The sequence below is a fragment of the Cetorhinus maximus genome, chromosome 12 (genome assembly GCF_964194155.1).
Source record: "Cetorhinus maximus chromosome 12, sCetMax3.hap1.1, whole genome shotgun sequence".
Taxonomy (NCBI): Eukaryota; Metazoa; Chordata; class Chondrichthyes; order Lamniformes; family Cetorhinidae; genus Cetorhinus; species Cetorhinus maximus.
Window position 1 is genome coordinate 55,447,033 of NC_135890.1, and position 21,129 is coordinate 55,468,161.

The window sequence follows — 21,129 nt, forward strand, 5'->3', positions numbered from 1 at the left end:
TTGTTACTTGGATACGTTCTTCACTGTGAAATACTGTCAATGATTTATCCCATCATAACACACATGGAAAATTATAGTGTTGGGATTTAAAAGTGACAACAGTTTTTCTCAATTTCTTTGAAATAAACTTTCAGCACATAGAAGACATGTCATCTCTCTGCTACTAGCTGAGAAAACACAGTCAAGATGACAACATCGATGAATGATCCAGCCTTCTTGTGGGAATTTGCTTTAAAAGAATAACTTGCCTTTATCTAGCCCTTTACAGTATAACACCCCGAGGCAGTTAACAAGAAGGTTATCAAACAAAATTTGTCACTGAGCCATATATTAGGACAGGTGACAAAAAGCTTGGTCAGATGTGGGTTTTAAGGAGCGACTTAAAGGAGGAGAGAGAGAGACGGAGAGGTTTAGGGAGGGAATTCCACAACATGGGTCCAAGGCAGCTTAAGGCACGGCCACCGATGGTGGAGTGTTGAAAAATCAGGGATATGCAATAGCCCAGATTTTGAGGAACACAGATATCTCAGAGGCCAGTTTATATGTTGTGTTTATGCTTTTGCTATTAGAGAGAGCTGACCTTTATTCTGCTATTAACACCTACTCTGGACCAATGCTTTATTTCTTTACTACTACCATTAACACCCTTTGCTTCTTGTTCCATGACATAGTTGGTATTTAATTTGCCCCACCCTCTAACCTTTGCCTGAACTTCCCCTTTGTCCACCTGCATCGCCCTCCTTTTCTCAACAACACAAAACCCAATGTATTTCTACCCCTCCTCTGTTCCGAAGGAGAGTCATATCAAACTCGAAACATTAACTCTGTTTCTCTCTCCACAGAAGCTTACAGATCTGCTCAGCTTTTCCAGCGCTTGCTGTTTTTGATATTTCAGAGGGTTATAGGGCTGGAAGAGATCACAGAGATGGGAAGTATCGAGGCCAAGGAGGGATTTAAAATCATAGAAACATAGAAACTAGGAGCAGGAGTAGGCCATTCGGCCCTTTGAGCTTGCTCCACCATTCATTATGATCATGGCTGATCATCCAACTCAATAGCCTGCTCCCGCTTTCTCCCCATACCCTTTGATCTCCTTCGCCCCAAGAGCTATATCTAACTCCTTCTTGAAAGCATACAATGTTTTGGTCTCAACTACTTTCTGTGGTAACGAATTCCACAGGCTCACCACTCTCTGGGTGAAGAAATTTCTCCTCATCTCAGTCCTAAATGGTCTACCCCATATCCTCAGGCTGTGACCCCTGGTCCTGGACTCCTCCACCATCGGGAACATCCTTCCTGCATCTACCCTGTCTAGTCCTGTTAGAATTTTATAGATTTCTATGAGATTCCCCCCTCATTCTGCTGAACTCCAGCGAATATAATCCTAATCGACTCAATCTCTCCTCATATGTCAGTCCCGCCATCCCAGAAATCAGTTGGGTAAACCTTCGCTTCACTCCCTCTATAGCAAGAACATCTTTCCTCAGATAAGGAGGCCTAAGCTGCACACAATATTCCAGGTGTGGTCTCACCAAGGCCCTGTACAATTGCGGCAAGACATCCCTTTTCCTGTACTCGAATCCTCTGGCTATGAAGGCCAACATACCATTTGCCTTCTTTACCAACTGCTGCACCTGCATGCTTACCTTCAGTGACTGGTGTACAAGGACTCCCAGGTCTCGTTGCACATTCCCCTCTCTCAATTTATAGCCATTCAGAAAATAATCTGCCTTCCTGTTTTTGCTACCAAAATGGATAACCTCACATTTATCCACATTATACTGCATCTGCCATGCATTTGCCCACTCACTCAGCTTGTCCAATCACACTGAAGCATCTCTGCATCCTCCTCACAGCTCACCCTGCCACCCAGCTTTGTGTCATCTGCAAATTTGGAGATATTACATTTAATTCCCTCATCTAAATCATTAATATATATTGTGAATAACTGGGGTTCCAGCACTGATCCCTGCGGTACCCCACTAGTCACTGCCTGCCATTCGGAAAAAGACCCGTTTATTCCTACTCTTTGTTTTCTGTCTGCCAACCAGTTTTATATCCATCTCAATACCCCACCCCCAATCCCATGCGTTTTAATTTTACACGCCAATCTCTTATGTGGGACTTTGTCGAAAGCCTTCTGGAAATCCAAATAAACCACATCCACTGGCTCCCCCTCATCAACTCTATGAGTTACATCCTCGAAAAATTCCAGTAGATTTGTCAAGCATGATTTCCCTTTCGTAAATCCATGCTGACTCTGTCCAATTCTGCCACTGTTTTCCACGTGCTCAGCTATTAAATCTTTTATAATGGACTCTAGAATTTTCCACACTACCGACGTCAGGCTGACTGATCTATAATTTCCTGCTCTCTCTCTGCCTCCCTTTTTAAACAGTGGGGTTACATTAGCTACCCACCAATCTGTAGGAACTGTTCCAGAATCTATAGAATCTCGGAAGATGACCACCAATGCATCCACTATTTCTAGGGCCACTTCCTTAAGTACTCTGGGATGTAGATTATCAGGCCCCGGGGATTTATCGGCCTTCAATCCCATCAATTTCCCCAACACCATTTCCCTACTAATACTGATTTCTTTCAGTTCCTCCCTCTCACTAAACCCTGTGTTCCCCAACATTTCTGGTATGTTATTAGTGTCCTCCTTTGTGAAGACAGAACCAAAGTATGTATTTAGTTGGTCAGCCATTTCTTTGTTCCCCATTATAAATTCCCCTGTTTCTGACTGTAAGGGACCTACATTTGTCTTCAACAATCTTTTTCTCTTCACATACCTATAGAAAGTTTTACAGTCAGCTTTTATATTCCCTGCAAGCTTACTCTCGTACTCTATTTTCCCCTTCTTAATCAATCACTTGGTCCTCCTTTGCTGAATTCTAAACTGCTCCCAATCCTCAGGTCTTTTGCTTTTTCTGGCCAATTTGTATGCTTCTTCCTTGCATCTAATACTATCTAGAGATTTCCCTTGTAAGCCATGGTTTGGCCACCTTTCCTGTTTTACTTTTGCGCCAGACAGGAATAAACAATTGTTGCAGTTCACCCATGCTCTCTTTGAATGTTTGCCATTGCCTATCCACCGTTATCCCTTTAAGTAACGTTTCCCAATCCATCATAGCCAACTCGCGCCTCATACCATCGTAGTTTCCTTTATTAAGATTAAGGATCCAAATCTCAGAATCAACCAAGTCACTCTCCATCTTGATGAACAATTCTATCATATTATGGTCGCTCATCCCCAAGGGGCCTCGCACAACTAGATTGTCAATTATTCCTTTCTCATTACACAATACCCAGTCTAGGATGGCCTGTTCTCTCGTTGGTTCCTCAATGTATTGGTCCAGAAAAACATCCCGTATACACTCCAGGAATTCTCCCTCTACGGTATCGTTACTAATTTGATTTGCCCAATCTATATGTAGATTAAAGTCACCCATAATTACAGAAGTTCCTTTATTACATGCGTCTCTAATTTCCTGTTTAATGCCATTCCCAACATCACCACTACAGTTTGGGGGTCTATATACAACCCCCACTAACGTTTTTTGCCCCTTAGTGTTTCTCTGCTCTACCCATACAGATTCCACATCGTCGGAGCTAATATCTTTCCTCACTATTGCGTTAATTTCCTCTTTAACCAGCAATGCAACTCCACCGCCTTTTCCTTTTTGTCTGTCCTTCCTAAATACTGAATACCCCTGGATGTTCAGTTCCCATCCCTGGTCACCCTGCAGCCATGTCTCCGTAATCCCGACCATATCATACCTGTTTACATCTATTTGCGCGGTTAATTCATCCACTTTATTGCGAATGCTCCTCGCGTTAAGGCACAAAGCCTTAAGGCTTGTCTTTTTATCATCAAGAATGCAAATTTTAAAAATCGAGGCATTGCTGGAGTGGGAGCCTGCTGGTGTGAGCTAGAATAACAGCAGCAGAGTTCTGGACGAGATCAGGTTTACGGAGGGTGCAAAGTGAGGGGCCAGGCAGGAAAGCATTAAAATAGTCAAGTCTAAAGATAAAGATGACAGAGTCAGCAGCAATGCAGCTGGAGCATGTGTGGGGACGGGCCACGTTGTCGAGGTGGAAGTCGGCATTCTTGGTGATGGAGCAAAAGATGAAAATATCTAGTTTGCAATTCAAATTACACAAGGCTTCTTTATTTTTATTTTGCTTAAAACACTTGGGCATTGAGCCTGAAATGTTCTTCTAATAGTTGGGCCAATAGGATGGTAAATGTGATTCCATTCCCCTCCCAGGCCACTGTCTGAGGCTGAACCGGACTGTTCACAACCCAGACATCCTAAGTGACCCTGGGCTGAGCTGCTAACCCAATAACCTCTCCATCAGCAAGACCGTCTACTTCTATCTCCCTAACATTGCCCGTCTGCACCACTGCCTCAGACCATCTGCTTCTAAAACTCCCATCCATGTTTTTGCACCGGACTTGACTGCTCCAATATGGTAGAACCTTTTCAAACTCTAACCTCAGTGTACTGTGATGCTGCTACGCATTCAGATTTTGACAGATAGATGCTTGAAATGTGCAGATCCCAAAAGGATTATTCCAGTGATAACATTCACGGCACTATGGGACAAGATATTGTCAAGCTAGCTTAGTGCATTATAGCAAGTACTAAATAAGATACACTTGTTTTCCCATAAGGGACAATAACACATTCAGCTTATTCAGGCTTCAATTAAGATGTATTCAATCTCTGCCGGGACTACGGATGGTTGAACGTAGATATCTCCCTTTTTTCTATTCTAATGTGCATGTACATGTCAGCTGCCCTTTACATGGACAAAACAAATCGCTCTGAACAGATCCAAAGCTAAATGTCACTGATGTCCCTGGCCATGTTTGGTAATGCAACAACAAGAACTTATATTTATATAACGCCTTTAACCTCGTAAAAACATCTCAAGGCACTTCACAGGAGCATTATCAAACAAAATTTGGTACCAAGTCACTTAAGGAGATATTAGAACCAATGTCCATAGGCTGGGTCAAAGAGCAAGGTTTTAATGAGCACCTTAATAGAGGAGAGGGCGGTAGGCAAGTGGAGAGGTTTAGGGAGAGGGGTCTTGACGGGGTGGATGTGGAGAGGATGTTTCCTCTTGTGGGAGAATCTAAAATTAGGGGCCACTGTTTAAGAATAAGGGGTCACCCATTTAAAACAGAGATGAGACTAAATTTTTTCTCTCAGAGGGTCGTGAGTCTTTGGAACTTTTCCTCAAAAGGTGGTGGAAGCAGAGTCTTTGAATATTTTTAAGACAGTGGTGGATAGATTCTTGGTAAGCAAGGGGGTGGTAGGTTATCGGGGGGTAGGTGGGATGCAGATTTCAGGTTACTGTCAGATCAGCCATGATCTTATTAAATGGCAGAGCAGGCTCGAGGGGCTGAATGGCCTACTCCTGCTCTTTCACATACTTGTCCGGATATTCCAGAACTTAGGCCCTTGATAGCTGAAAGCATGGTCATCAATAATGGGTCAGTATCTTTACATAAGTGTCAGGCACTAATAACAGCAGCTTGCAATTACACAGTGGCACTAGTGTTATAAACACGGGGAATGGTGAGTGGGACTTGGTTCGAGTTAGGAAATGAGCAGCTGGGCTTCACATCAGCTCAAGTTTACGGAAGGCAGAAGATGAGAAGCTGACCAAGAGCCTATTGGAACAGTCAGGTACAATGCAAAAGCATGGATGGGAGTTTTAGAAGCAGATGGTCTGAGGCAGAGATGAGAGGCCAATGTTTGGGAGATAGAAGTAGGTGGTCTTGCTGATGGAGAGGCTATTGGGTTAGCAGCTCAGCCCAGGGTCATTTAGGATGTCTGGGTTTTGAACAGTCCGGTTCAGCCTCAGGCTGGGAGGGGGGTGGAATCAGTGTCTAAGGAACGAGGTTTGTGGCAGGGATGAAAACAATGGCATCAGTCAAAGACTCCACAAAGGCAATGCTGTCATAGTTCACCATCTTTCGTTGGAAGGTTCAAGAGAACCTTTAAAGATAATGAATGAAATTTCCCTTTCACGTGGTACATGGGTGCTGGAGCACTGTGCTGTACATTGCCCCTGCGAATTATTGGAGCTGCATTATTTAGGCATGTAACTAACCATCCCAAGCCCAACAGAATATCACTGAACAGCTCCAGGGATTCGCATCACATTGTCTCACCTTCCCCTCACCGTGCATCTCCACATAGAAAAGACCCAGGAAACGGGGAATCACTCTATTGACGTACCCTAAGGCAAACATCATTTATTTCATTGAGGTTTGCGGGATCTTGCTGTGCGCAAATCATCTGCCATGCTCAATGCTTTAAAGCAGCGCTTCAAATTAAGCTCCCCCTTGGCTGTTAGGCACGTTGGAGCATCCTGAGGTCAGGAAAGGTGCTATATAAATGCAAGTTGTTGTAATAAACAACTTCAGGCATCTCCCTGTTCACTGCAGGAACACTAGGGAGCAAGACTTCATACAGACCCTCGAATAGATCTGAACAGTTACTTTCTTTTAGAATCCTTTCACATTTGCATTGGTTAAAAATGATTCTCTCACACTGCTAATTAAGCCATAGAAAGCATTCTGCTAACAGAAACGGAACATAGCATTAATCTCTGTATTACTGTAACTAGGTAGAGGGTTTCTACTCTGAGGTAATTACAAGCTTATCTTACATCCCTTATTAATTCAGTTTGCAAGGTTTTCACTAAAACCTTTGCAGTTAGATTAGAGAATATATTGCTGCAGCTGACTGGGGAGGATCAAGCTGATTTTTATCATAGGCACAGCCACAAGTGATAATTTAAAGCTGAATGGAGAGGGACAACTCCCTCTATGCTTCATAGGATTCAACTGGCTTTTACTTACATTATGATGCTTCAGCTTTGGGAATGTTAATGATGGATACATTTCAGGAAGTGCACCAAAGATAACCAGCAAGTGGCAAGGAATAGGTTTTATTATGAGAACTTCCTCTGTATAAAGAGATCAGGGTAAACTCCATCTCCTTTACTATATATAAATGAATTGGAAACACCTTATCCACCAATCGCAAGCTCTATCTCAATTATTTTTATGTAAGGGTATTGAGGCATAGGGAGCCAAAGTGGATAAATGGAGTTGGGGTACAGATCAGCCACGATCTAACTGAGCAGTAAAACAGGTTTGAGGGACTGAATGGCCTCCTCCAGTTCCTCATATAACGACAAGCTATTAAGTTAATTGATTCCACATAGAGTTTTAGATCATTTTAGCATTACTCTTTCTTATATTCTTTCCTTTCCTTTCGATTTATACATGCCATGCACTTATCTTCAACAGAAGGCACACAGGTCACCTGGCATGCTAGCTTTGCTATCAGCTCAAAAGGACGTCTCCCAAAGTAATTTGGTGGTATGTTTCTCATTTAAATTTCTCATTCCAATGGCATCTATGTTTCTGTTGGCAGCGGCCCTGAGACTGAGCTACACTGTCTATGTAAGTCCAAGCTACAAGGCACCAAAATGCACCACTATTAAGGTGCCAGCCTTGACTCAGTGGTAGAACTCTCACCTCTGGGTTGTGGATTCAATACTTTATAGAGCTGTGCAAGAAATTCCAGACTGACTCTCCAGTGCAGCACTGAGGATGCGCTACAATTTAATCAGGGCCGTCTTTCGAAGGAAATGTCAAACTGAGGCCCTGTTTGCCCTTTCAGGTGTATATAAAAGATCCCATGACACTATTTCAAAAATGAGCAGGGGAGTTCTCCCTGGCGTGCTGGCCAATACTTACCCCTCAATCAACACCACTAAAACATGGTAATTAGCATAATGCTGCTTGTGGGATCTTGCACATTGGAAATTGGCAGCCATGTTTCCTACATTACAACAGTGACCAGACTTCAAAAGTACTTCATTGGCTGTGACGTGCTTGGAGACAGCCTTAGCAGGACGCTAAGTGAGTTCATTCCTTCTCCTCCTTATTACATATCAGTCAATGTATTAAGCTGGGAAAGCAAAAAAGATCAATAACACAAATGGAATTGAGTATGAGTTTCTGTATCACGGTACCTCCATGCTCGTTTATCCAGTAAAGAAACAGATTCATGGTCCCAGCCTCCGTTACATGGTGCTCATCTCCATAAAGCCATAAAACCTGTTGACATCCTGCAGCTTGGGCCTCAGATTGCGCAGAAAGTGACGCTCCGTAATTTCTAAAACAAGAGGGAATAAAGAGTTATAATCAACCTTATTGCTTCAAAGGTGCTTCTTCCTACATAATGGTGGGTTAAGACAAAAAACAGGCCCTGGCTCCACTCACTAAGTGCAACGAGCTCCAGGTGTCCAGAAGAATCAGTAATACTGGGTCGGCCAAGGTTTAGTTGCAAGCATTCTTGCCTCTGACCCACAAGGTTGAGATTCAAGTAGCACTCAAGGGGTTCAGCACCAAAATATGACTTGCATTTATATAGCGCTTTTCCCATCCACCAGATGTCTCAAAGCACTTTTCAGCCAATGAAGTACTTTTTGACACTGGGAGAACTCCTCCTTCTTTGAAACAGTGGCCATAGGATCTTCTACATCCAGCCAAATAGGCAGATAGGGCCTAGGTTTAACATCTCACTGAAAGTCATCCCCTTCAAAAGTGCAGCACTCCTTCAGTACTGCACTGGATTATCAACTTTGATTTTTGTGCTCAAGCCCTGGAGTGGGACTTGAACCTTGACCAGGATTTCTAGGATGGCGGGTTTCCCATCCCATCATCTGAAGAGTCGGCGGAGAATACATCCCCGCTGATACTGCCTGCCCTGCGGCCATTTCACACTCCAACAAGGGTTAATTGGATGGAGACGGGACTTCCACTCCTCACTCGGGAGGAAGTCCCGCCTCAGAGAGCTTCCAGCCAATCAGATTGGCTGGCAACTCTCTGGTCCCTGCATCACCAGAAGCTGCAGTGGACAGCACTGGGACTGCACGCAGTCCCCAGAGCCGAAGTCCCTGGATTTCAGGACCAGGTAAGTTTTGGGGGTCTCAAAGAGGGGAGGGGAGGTGAAGCACAGAGGGTGGGCAGAAGGGGGTGTGTAGGGGTGGGTAGAAAGGTCGGGGAGTGGGAGAGAGGACCTGCAGGAAGTGGACCTTATGGGGATGAGTAGGGTGTGCCCAATGAGGCTGCTGATGGAGGTGCCAAAAGCCTGAACCCGGTTTATTTTCAGGCTGCCCCCCTCCCTTGACTGGAACTCCTCTCGCCAGACTGAAACTTTCTCCTTTAGAAATCCATGCTGGCTCTTCCTTATCAACCCATATTTTTCCATGTGACTACTAATTCTATCCTGAATAAATGTTTCTAGAATCTTGCCCATCACTGAAGTTAAACTGACTGGTCTATAATTGCTGGGCTTATCTTTACAACCTTTTTTGAACAAGGGTGTAATGTTTGCAATTCTCCAGTCCTCTGGCACCTCCCCTGAGTCTAGGGAAGACTGAAAGATTATGGCCAGTGCCCCTGCAATTTCTACTCTCACTTCCTTCAATATCCTTGGATGCATCTCATCTGGTCCCGGTGCCTTGTCAACTTTAAGTACCAACAGTTTATCCAACACATCCTCCTTATCAATTTTGAACCCTCCTAGTGACAGAGTTTCCTCCTCTGTCACAGTTGCCTCGATAGCATCTGCTTGCTTGGTAAAGACAGATGCAAAGTATTCATTTAACACCTCAGCCATGCCCCCTGCCTCCATGTGTAAATCCCTTTTTTGGTCCCTAATCAGCCGTATTCCTCCTTTTACCATCCTTTTACTATTTATAAGCCTATAGAAGACTTTGGGATTCCCCTTTATGTTGGCTGCCAGTCTTTTCTCATAACCCCGTTTTGCTTCTCTTATTTGCTTTTTCACCTCCCCTCTGAACCTTTTGTATTCTACTTGGTTCTCAATTGTATTTTCCACCTGATACCTGTCATAAGCACACTTTTTCTTCTTTATCTTAAGTTCTATCTCCTTTTTCATCCAGGGAGCTCTGGATTTGTTTGCCCTACCTTTCCCTTTCGATGGAATATGCCTGAATCACAGCTGACAAAAATCAAGGTTGACACTCAGGGCAGCACTGAGGGGAGTGCTGTATTGTCAGAAATGCTGTCTTTTGGATGAGATATTCATTCGAGGCCCCGTCTGTCCCCTCAGGTAGACGCAAAAGATTCCACAGCACTATTTCGAAGAACAGCAAGGGAGTTCTCCCTGGTGTCCTGGCCAATATTTATCACTCAACCAACATCACACAAAACAGATTATCTGAGCATTAACAGCCTGCTTTTTCTGGGAGCTTGCTGTGTGCAAATTGGCTGCCATGTTTCCTACATTACACCAGCAACCATACTTCAGAAGTACTTCATTGGCTGTAAAGCGCTTTGAGACGAACAACGATCATGAAAGATGCTACATAAATGCAAGTCTTTTGTTCTACTGCAGGGCAAGGTTGGTAAAGGAACCATGGAAATATTGATAAAAACAAAAAACTGCGGATGCTGGAAATCCAAAACAAAAACAGAATTACCTGGAAAAACTCAGCAGGTCTGGCAGCATCGGCGGAGAAGAAAAGAGTTGACGTTTCGAGTCCTCATGACCCTTCAACAGAACTGTTCTGTTGAAGGGTCATGAGGACTCGAAACGTCAACTCTTTTCTTCTCCGCCGATGCTGCCAGACCTGCTGAGTTTTTCCATGGAAATATTGAGACTGGCAACTTCCTGGTGAAGGCACCCAATGCAATTCCACATCAGCCTGGTTCAATGCTGGCACTCTTGTCTCTGGGTCAGTATAGCTTCAGGCATCTAGCCAACTGATTCACAGTATCCCCTCAGTACATTTAAATAACTACACTGAATCTGGTTTATGTCAGTGTTCGTGCTCCACTCAAGCCTGCTATTCTTATGACCTCTACCCACTTGCTCCCATACCCCTCTATTCCCTTTTCCCTCAATTCCTAAATCCCAGTTGTGGTCTAGAAGCTGTCAACTTCCTTTCTAAAGCCCAGTAAGGATCCTTCTTCCACCACTTGTGCCGGTAATCTGTCCCACATATTTACCACCCACTTTGTAAAAAAAAGTTGCTACATTTCATATTTCCTTTTGCTGTCCTTAATTTGTAAATATAACCCCTTGTGTTTAAATTCTGTCCGTGGCAGAAATGCTTACTTGGATTCTATTTGTGAAACTTTGAACAGGTTTTCAGTCTTCACTTGCCAAGAGACAAACACCCAGATTAGTCAACCTTTCCTTACTTGACATTCCCTTATATTCCCACATTAACATGTGAATACTCCCATGCACCCTTTCCCAATTGCAGAATAGCCTTTTTGAAATAAGGAGCTCAAAACTGCATGCAATACCCCAGATGCAGTTGCACCACGGTCAAACACAGCTTTCAGATGACCTCTCTGGAATTATATAGGGGGAGGGGTTGGCATAGTGGTACTGTCACTAATAATCCAGAGACCTAGGGTAATGCTCTGGGGGCATGGGTTCGAAACCTGCCACGGCAGATGGTGAAATTTGAATTCAACAAAAATCTGGAATGAAAAGTCTAACGATGACCCTGAAACCATCGTCTATTGTCGTAATTACCCATCTGGTTCGCTAATGTTAAGGGGAAGGAAATTTGCCATGGCCTACATATGACCCCTGACCCACAGCAATGCGGTTGACTCTGAAATGGCTGAGCAAGCCACTCAGTTCTCAAGGGCAATTAGGGATGGGCAATAAATGCTGGTCTAGCCAGTGATGCCCCCATCCAATGAATTAAAAAAATGTGTTATAAGGCAGTGGCTTCACACAAAGAATTGAATATATAAATCCAGGCTGATATTTCAGAGTATTAGCGAGAGAGTACTTGATTTGTTGGCTGTGCTGTATTTCAGATGAGGTGATAACCCGAACTCCTGTCTCCTTGTTAAAGTGGATATAAGAGAGATCCCACATTACTGAATTGAAGAAGAGCAGGCAAGTTCTCTTAGTTTCCTGATCTCTCTCTCCCTTTTCATCTCCCTCTTGCACTGCCTAGTTTAAGGAACCCTTCCCATCCAATATCAGTTGAGCTTTGTGAGAAACCAAGTGAAACAGAAATGAAGAGCTATGCCCAAGTTCTTGAAAAGAAATACATTTTATTCGTAAAAGGAAAACTGCCGATGCTTCTCACTAAAGTAAGTTATATTACTTAATAGGGAGGAGGATGTACAGTAAAAGAATTAGGGCCAGATATGCTAATTGAGCCGAGCAATTAACTTCTTCAAATTTAACAAGTGTCACATCAATTAAAGCAAAATTAACACATTGAAAGATGTTGAATTTTTAAACCGAACATATGAAATTCCTGTACTGCCTTGAGACAAATGGTGAAGTTGTCTACGGCCTCTTTCTACAGAGCCCAAATATAAAGTCTGACCGCGGCACATCACTATTACAATGGAGTCAGTCACTAGTTCCCTATGAAAACTCAGTCATGATGCCATTAGAAATATTAGCTGACGAGGGAGCTTTGCTCATTAACCAACATTTGCATTTGTAAATTCGCTCCTTCCCCCAACCAAAGTAAAGAAGCTTGTCTTTGCAAAACATCAGCAACATATTCATTAAGGACAACATGCCAAATCTTTGAGTGCGGCGGAGGAGTTTAGCTATCAAGGTGCTGTCAGCTTGAGAGGCCTCGAATGGCTTTTACTCACAACAGCAGCATCAGCTCTGAGGGACAGAATTTTTAAATTCATCCTTTTAGCTACAACATCTTCCTCCCATCCCCTGCCACTAGATGTCTCTTTCTCTCTCCCTTTTGCTCAACATGGCCCCTCTCTCTCCCCCCCACAGTGGTGTCCCATTTACCCTCTTTTTTCCCTCTGCAGTGTTTCTCATGTTTCTGGGCCAACTTGCCTTTCAAAACACTTTTTTTCCCCTTTATACCCATATAAATACAAAATGCTGGAAGCCTTGTACATAGGAACAGGAGGAGGCCATTCAGCCCCTTGAGCCTGTACCGCCATTGAACCAAATTGTGGGTGATCTGTATCTTAACTTCATGCTTTGGTCCATAACCCATAATACCCTTGGCCAACAAAAATCTGTCAGTCTCAAGATTTGAAGCTTTCAATTGGCCCCTTAGCTTCAATAGATTTTTAGGGGAGAGAGTTCCAGATTTCCATTAGCCTTTGTGTGTAGAAATCCTCAATGGCCGAGCTCTAACCTTGAGGTAATGCTCTGTTGTTTGGAGTCCCCCGGCAGAGGAAATAGATTTTATCTATCTTATCAAATCCTTTAATCATCGTGAGTAACACAGTTAGAATATCCCTAATGTCCTAAACACGAGGGAATAGTCCTCATAATTCAGCCCTTGCATCATTCTGGTGAATCTACACTGCACTCACTCCAAGACCAACATATTCCTGATGTGCAGTGCCCAGAATTAATTCTATTTTATTCCCTTTTGCTAGACTGCACCCGAACTCCTGAAAACAGCAGGAACCTAAGATAATAAAATTACAAGGCCATAAGAAACAGGAGCAGATGTAGGCCATTCAGCCCATTAATCCTGCTCTGCCATTCATTGAGATTGTGGCTGGTCTGATTGTGGCCTTAACTCCACTTTCCTGCCTGCCCCCATCATAACACTGATTCCCTTGTCAATCAAAAATCTGTCTAACTGGCCTTGAATATATTCAATGACCCAGCTTCCACTGCTCTCTAATGACTAATGACCCTCTGAGAAAATGAATTCCTTCTCATCTCCGTCTTAAATGGGAGACCCCTTATTTCTAAACAGTGCTACCTGGTTCTAGATTCCCCACAAAAGGAAATATCCTTACAATCTACCCTGTCAAGCCGCCTCAGAATCCTACGTTTCAATAGATCACCTCTCATTCTTCTAAACTCAAATGAGTTTAGGCCCAGCCTGCTGAGCCTTTCCTTATAAGACAAACCCCTCTATTCCAGGGATGAGCTTAATGAACCTTCTCTGAACTGCTTCCAATGCAGGTATATCCTTCCAGTAGGAGAACAAAACTGTACACAGTACTCGAGGCAGTCTCCTCAATACCCTGTGCAGTTGTAGCAAGACTTCCCTACTTTCATCCTCCATCCCCCTTGTAATAAAGGCCAAAATTCCATTTGCTTTCCTAATAACTTGTTGTACCTGCTTGTTAACTTTTTGTGATTCATGTACAAGGACACCCAGATCCCTCTGTACTACAGAATTCTGCAGTCTCTCTCCAAATAAATAATGTTCCGCTTTTCTATTCCTCCTGTCAAAGTGGACAACACCACATTTTCCCAAATAATACCGTCTATCAAATTTTTGTCCACTCACTTAACCTGTCAATATCATGTCGCAGACTCTTTGTATCCTCCTCACAACTTGCTTTCCTACCTTTCTTTGTATCATCAGCAAATTTGGCTACAATTCAATCGATCCAAGTCATGAAAAGTTGAGGCCACAGCACTGATCCCTGTGGCGCTCCACTAGTCACAGTTTGCCAACTTGAAAATGACCCATTTAACCTCTCTGTTTCCTGTTAGTTAACCAAACCTTTATCCATGTTAATGTATCAGCCCCAGCATCATGATCTCATATCTTGTGCAGTAACCTTTCATATGGCATCTTATCAAATATCTTTTGGAAATCCAAACACACCACATTTACTGGTTCCCCTTTATCCACCCTGCTTGTTACATCCTCAAAGAATTCTAATCAATTTGTCAACCACGATTTCCTTTTCACTAAACCTAAACCATGTTGACTCTGCCTGATTGTATTATGATTTTCTAAATGTCCTGCTACTACCTGCTCAATAATGAATTCTAGCACTTTCCCAATGACAGACATTAATCTAACTGGTTTATAGTTTGCTGCTTTCTGTCAGCCTCCTTCTTTGAAGTGTGGTGTTACATTTGGTGCTTTTCCAGTCTGCTGGAAGATTACAGCCAATGCTTCCACTATCTCTGCAGCCACTTCCTTTCGGGCCCTAGGATGCAGGCCATCAGGTCCAGGTAACCTGTCAGTCTTTAGTCCTATTAGCTTTCCTACTACCTTTTCTGATTTAAGTTCTTTCTCCCTTTTACTCCCTGGTTTTCTGCTATTCATGGGATGCTTTTTCTGTCTTCTAAAGGGAAGACAGGTACAAAATACTTGTTCAAAGGCAGGAGGGGAGCCAAACCGCAGCTCTCCTGAAAATGTATTTTGAAAGCAAGAGATAATTAAACAACATCAGGACTCAGCTGGAGCTGTGTAGTTTATGACCTTTTCTCACTCAAACTACATTATGACTTCTCAATGGATGAATTCTTCACTTCATGATGGGGGCTGGCACTCCCAGTGCAGTATTGAAGAAGTGCTACCTCTTGGATGGGGTTAAGTCAAGGCCTCATCTGACCTCTCAATCTGAAAAAGATTCGCCACCCAAAGAGTCAGCAGGGAATGCATCCCCATCGAAACCAGCTGCCCTGCAGCTGTTTTAACGCTTGGTGGGTCGTTCATTGGCTCAGGGCAAGACTTTTGCCCCTAGCTGGGGAGAAAGTCCTTCTTAAAGCTGCCAGCCAATCCGATTGGCTAGCAGCTCTGTAGTCCCAGCAGCACCAGGTTCAAGTGGTGGCCACTGCTGGGACTACAGCCAGAACCCAAAGAAGAGGAGCTAAATTGGGCTTCAGGCTCCGGTGAGGAGAGTGAGAGGATTGGGGGAGATTTGAGAGCCCGAGAGGAAGGGTTAAAAGGGGGGAGGCATGACTTTTGTGGGGGTTATCTCCCATGGGCACAGGGGACCTGCAAAGGAGGTGTCCCCGCATCCCCCTTTGCCAGACACCTCAAGTGTTGTTTGGATGCAGACTGTTTCCTGGTGATTTACATACCCTCCGAGTTTGCAGTCTCCCGTTCCTCCTTTCCAGGCTCGGACATACTTCGGATCTGCCCAGAGGGACACAGCAGAAAAGCTCCCCGTTGAGAAATAAGGACCAACCGGACTGAGGATCACGTAGAGCAAAGCTTTGGTCGCTATCTTCACCCCGAGGGAAGGCTTTGAATCAAATCAGAAGGTTAGTCCTAATCAAAAGGAGCTAAAACACAGTACTCAACAGCAGTCTAACTTGCTCCATCTCTCCCTGGCCACTAATCCAGGGTTGCCAATCCTGCAGGATTATCCTGGAGGCTCCAGGAATTAGGGATTAATCAACAAGAAACTGTTACAAGCAACACCCAGGAGAAAAATCATTGGGGCCTGCAAAAAAAAGAGGCATCTCCAATGATCACAGTGGACATGAACCGTTTAACGCTCTCAGGTGCGTTAATTGGCACTGGAGACAGGGCTTGTCCCTCACTCAGGCAGAAGCCCCGCCTTAGAGAGCTGCTGGCCAATATGATTGGTCACCACTTGTGTAGTGCCAGCAGCGCCAGTAGCAGCAGTGGCCAGGGCTGGGACTGCAAGCAGTCCCCAGCTTCCATATCCCAGAGTCCAGAACCAGTTAAGTGTGGGGAGTCTCACAGCGGAGAAGAGGTGAGGTCTCGGGGTGGGTGTGTGGAGTGGAAAGAGGGGGGTGGGGGTCTTGATGGAGAGACCAGGGAGGGAGGGAACACACGGTGGGGGGAAGATCATGGGGTGGTGCCCAATGTAGAATGGGGGCACTTGAGGGAGGCTACACATGCACACACACACACACACAAACATACACCCCACTCCACACAAACACACACATCCTACACAAACACATATCCCCACAGAAACACACACACCCCTACAGTCACATGCCCCCACACAAACACACCCAACACAAACACAACTCCCACACAAACACCCCTACACAGACCCCCCAACACAAACACACACATACACCCCACTCCACACAAACACACACATCCCACACAAACACATATCCCCACAGAAACACACACACCTCTACAGTCACATGCCCCCACACAAACACATATCCCCACAGAAACACACACACCCCTACAGTCACATGCCCCCACACAAACACACCCAACACAAACACCCCTACACAGACCCCCCAACACAAACACACACACCTACACACAACCTGACACAAGCACAGACACCCCAACAAAAACAAATCCACCCCAACACAAAGACACACAACCCAACACACACACACACTGGACCAGGTGTTCTCACCTCTGTTCCAATGAAGACTGGGCGAATGTAGAGGCTGGCAGATTTTGAGTAAGGCACCCATTCTTTGTCTACCTCCACCAGCTTTTTGATGCACTCCAACAGCTCCTTGGGATCAAATCTCTAGTAAAGGAAAGACGTTTTCAGACAAAATTCATTTGGTGTATGAATTAAGCAGTAAAAAACATCATTGAAATTAGCCAACCCATTGCCAGAAATATTCATGTTCAATATAAATGGAAGCCTCATCAACCTCACCAAAGATTGCTTCAAAGAATGGACAGATTGACTGAAGGTACTAGAGTCTGCAGTTGACTCCTACAAATAGGCTTGATGATGATGTAAAAACCTCTTGTGAAGAGTAGGGGTCTTTGATGACTGACCAGTTGTTCTGAATGGCCTATTTCTGTGCTGTACATTCTATGTGATTTAATGCTCAGATCTTGAGTTTAGGATCTAATCAAGGTGTATAAAATGACAAAGGGATTTGCCAGGTTAGCTATAGAGAGCTCATTTCCTCTAATGGGGAATGCAGAACGGTGGGGAGAGGGGGGTGTGCTGCTGGGGGCGCAATCTTCAAATTTTAGCTTAGCAGTTCAAGAGTGAAATCAGGAAGCATTTTACTCCAGAAAGGGTAGCGAGAATTTGGAACACTCTCCCTGAAAAAGGCTGCGGATGCTGGGGGTCAATCGGAACTTTCAAGGCTGAGATGGATCAATTTTTGTTTAGTTCAAAAGGCATCAGGAGGAGAAGGTGGGGAACTTGGAGTTGAGGCTGAGATCTAACTGGGTGATGGGATGAGGATCTGAATGGTCCAGTCCTCTTCCTAAATATGGACAATGAAAGGTCTATGTGCTTGTTAGGGCCTGTATTGATAAACAAGGCAGTGGCGCAGTGGTATTGTCACAGGACTAAGATTCCAGGGACCCAGGGTAATGCTCTGGGGCACCTGGGTTCAAATCCCATTTAAATTTAATAAAAATGTGGAATTAAAAGTCTAACATTGTTGTAAAAACCCATCTGGTTCACTAATGCCCTTTAGGAAATCTGCTGTCCTTACCTAGCCTGGGTTCTGGCCTACATGTAACTCCAGACCCACAACAATGTGGTTGACTTGTAACTGCCCTCTGAACAAGGGCATTCAGGGATAGGCAAAAAATGCTGGCCTAGCCAGTGATGCCCACATCCCATGAACAAATAAAAAAGATTACTCAGCCTTTACCTCAAGCATTGCATTACAGAGGAAAATGCACAATGTTAGAAGCAGCAGCTAGGGCATTCATACATTTACTATGTTAGTAATTGCTCTGTTAAGGTAAGTGCTGCCGCATTTGTCCTGTGCTCCTGCTAGGTTGCATTGGCGTGCAGCCACGCAGCAGCCCAGAAGGTCCCACGCATGCTTTGTTCTGTCATAAACACCACGCAAATAAATGTAACGGACTGTGCACTGAAACTGGCTGTGCACAAAAACTGGATTTGAAAGGGAAAGCTTCACTCTCCATCTACTCACAGGTAGGCAGGCTCTCTTGGCAGAGCGCAGCATCCGCTCCATATTCAGCATGGGTCTGAACAGGCGAATCTTATTGTCCGCTCCTCGATAGGCTTTTAGTCCTTCGAATAGCTGTGGAGAAAGACCAGGTGAAATCAGAAGCCAGTTAACATAACCTTTGCAGCTGATTCCACAGCTATTTGGCAAAAGGAAAGTGTGTGTGAGGTTAGTTATTTTTGAATTCCACAATTAAGGCCCGTGATTTTTTTTTTTTTGCATCATTCCATTTTCTATTCAACACGGTGAGTTAATGCACAAAATCAGTTAATTTTCCCCAGACTCCTGGCTAGCATCACTCACTCAAACAAATTAACCATCAGCTCACTGCTGATCGTGGGATCTTTCTGTGCCTAATTTAGCTGCCGCAATTTCTACATTACAACAGTGATGACACTGCAAAAATGCCTCGTAGTCTGCGGAATGCTTTACAACGTCCTGAGGTCATGAAAGGTACTATGGAAACGCAAGGGGGTGCAAAATTAGGTATTCCCAGGAAGCGGGTGTGGGGATCAGAATGCAGGAGGAACCCGCATCCGTTCAATGCAATGCAGTCAGCGTGTCGACGTCATGCTGCCTGCTCCTTTGTATGGCTGTTGTGCACTGGACAGTGGCTGCAGCACCAGTAAGGGGCCCAAAGTCTTAACTTCCTAGCACCAGTTAAAGCTAGTCCACACTGCTTAAAGCTAGTCTGCACCTCTGAAAGGGGAGATACACTGTGGCTGGAGCATCTTGCTGGGAGCCATGCAAGGAGTGAATCTGACTAGTAAAACATCGAATCATTACAGAACAGGAGAGAGAATGAGTTCCAAGGTTTTCAGATCCAGTCCTGATGAAGGAAGTGAAAAGGAGGAGTAGAGATGTCCTGTATCCACCAGGGGGAAGGAAGCCCTCCAGACACACACTCAGAAGGCAGCCGGAGCAGACAGTCCTGGAGGCCAATACCATGTGTCTAGTCCCGAGGACAGATTTAGTGCCGCAAGAAGTTCAGTGATCTTACACAAGTGGTCAAGGTCAGTGAGCACGCCTTCAAATGCCACATTCCACTAACTGTACCACCAGCCTCAGCCACTGCTCAATTCACCACTCCCATCATCCCATCGACAATCTCTATCAATCAGGACTCATGCCTAACATTCATACGCCCCACCATGTCTTCATACACTTTGCACTGCTACAAACCCTATCCTTGTGCCTTTCTCTTTTCAAGTGTCCAAGTGGTCGAACCTGGCCAGGCAGTGGAAGAACAGCTAGAAGAGATTGCTGATAAAGATACAGCACCAATCATTTGATTTCATTGCTTTGCAAAAGCTGCAGCTGTTATGTCCAAGCTGAGTGAGAGAGTGTGGAACAACAGCAACCTGACTGAGAACAACAAACTGTGAGTTTACTAAGCCTGTGTCCTCAGCGCACTCCTCTACAGTGGTGAGATCTGGACAACATACGCCAGGCAGGAAAAAAGCTGAACAATTTCCACCTTCACTGTCTCAGGCAAATCCTGACATCTCTTGACAGGACAAGGTCACCAACTCAGAGGTCCTGGAGCATGTTAATTCCATCAGCAAACACTCATTGCTAAGGCAGCAACATCTGCGCTGGCTCAGCCACATTCATCAGATGGATAACGGCCATAAGCCCAAAGACCTTCCACACGGTGAACTGGCCACTGAGTCATGACCTCCTGGGCGTCCATACCTCCGCTACAAGGACACCTGCAAGTGAGATATGAAGACGGCCGACACTGACAACTGGGAGACATTCGCTGACGGCTGTGTCCTCTGGAGGCTGACTGTTTGGAAGGGCATCGGAAGAGGCGAGGAGAAATGAATAGCTTAGCTGGCCCAGAGAAAACAGAGACCAGTGAATCGTGCACCTTCTCAGCCCACTGTCTCCCTCAGCAGCAAATGTGGCAGAGACTGCCATGCCAGAGTGGGGATCCTGAGGCACACCAGGCGATACTTAACACAGAGTTGACCACCGCAGCACAAACCATCGTCTTACGAGATGTAAGGCTGAGTCAATGGCTCAGATACTGACACTGTGCATAACTTGCAGGATAGATTAGAGATGGGATCTGCGTGTGGTGTGACACGGTACATGAGCTGCAGTACAGGACTGGAGGCAAGAATGGCGCGGGTGCCAACTCACCAAGGGGCAAGGTCGCACATGTTTCCACTGCAGGGGACTCAGGTGAGGGTTCAAAGGAGCAGTCTCTAGCAGATGAGGCACGTTGAATTGCTTGGTGCTTTGGGAAGCTCGCCAAACACCTGCTCTCAATGTGAAGGAGCATGGAGGAGTCCATAAAAAACAGTCCAGCAGAGACTGGAATTTGTCCCTTCCAGGGTAAAAGTGGAAGCCAACTCCATTCTCATATTTGTGGGCCCACGAATGATGCAGCGTCAAACAGCCAATGCCTCAGCTTGCATTGTAG

General features: G+C 44.8%; 1 protein-coding gene across 1 annotated transcript in view; it reads right to left on the reverse strand.

The window, feature by feature from the left end:
• bcat1 (branched chain amino-acid transaminase 1, cytosolic) overlaps window positions 1–21,129 on the reverse strand; it is a 75,758-nt gene that overhangs the window by 15,605 nt on the left and 39,024 nt on the right. Inside the window, exons 4-7 of the mRNA XM_078553640.1 lie at window positions 18,663–18,773; window positions 17,156–17,275; window positions 15,879–16,042; window positions 8,071–8,213 (exon numbers count right to left, since the gene is read on the reverse strand). Of these exons, the coding sequence (XP_078409766.1) occupies window positions 8,071–8,213; window positions 15,879–16,042; window positions 17,156–17,275; window positions 18,663–18,773 (538 nt within the window). The remainder of the gene's footprint in view (window positions 1–8,070; window positions 8,214–15,878; window positions 16,043–17,155; window positions 17,276–18,662; window positions 18,774–21,129) is intronic.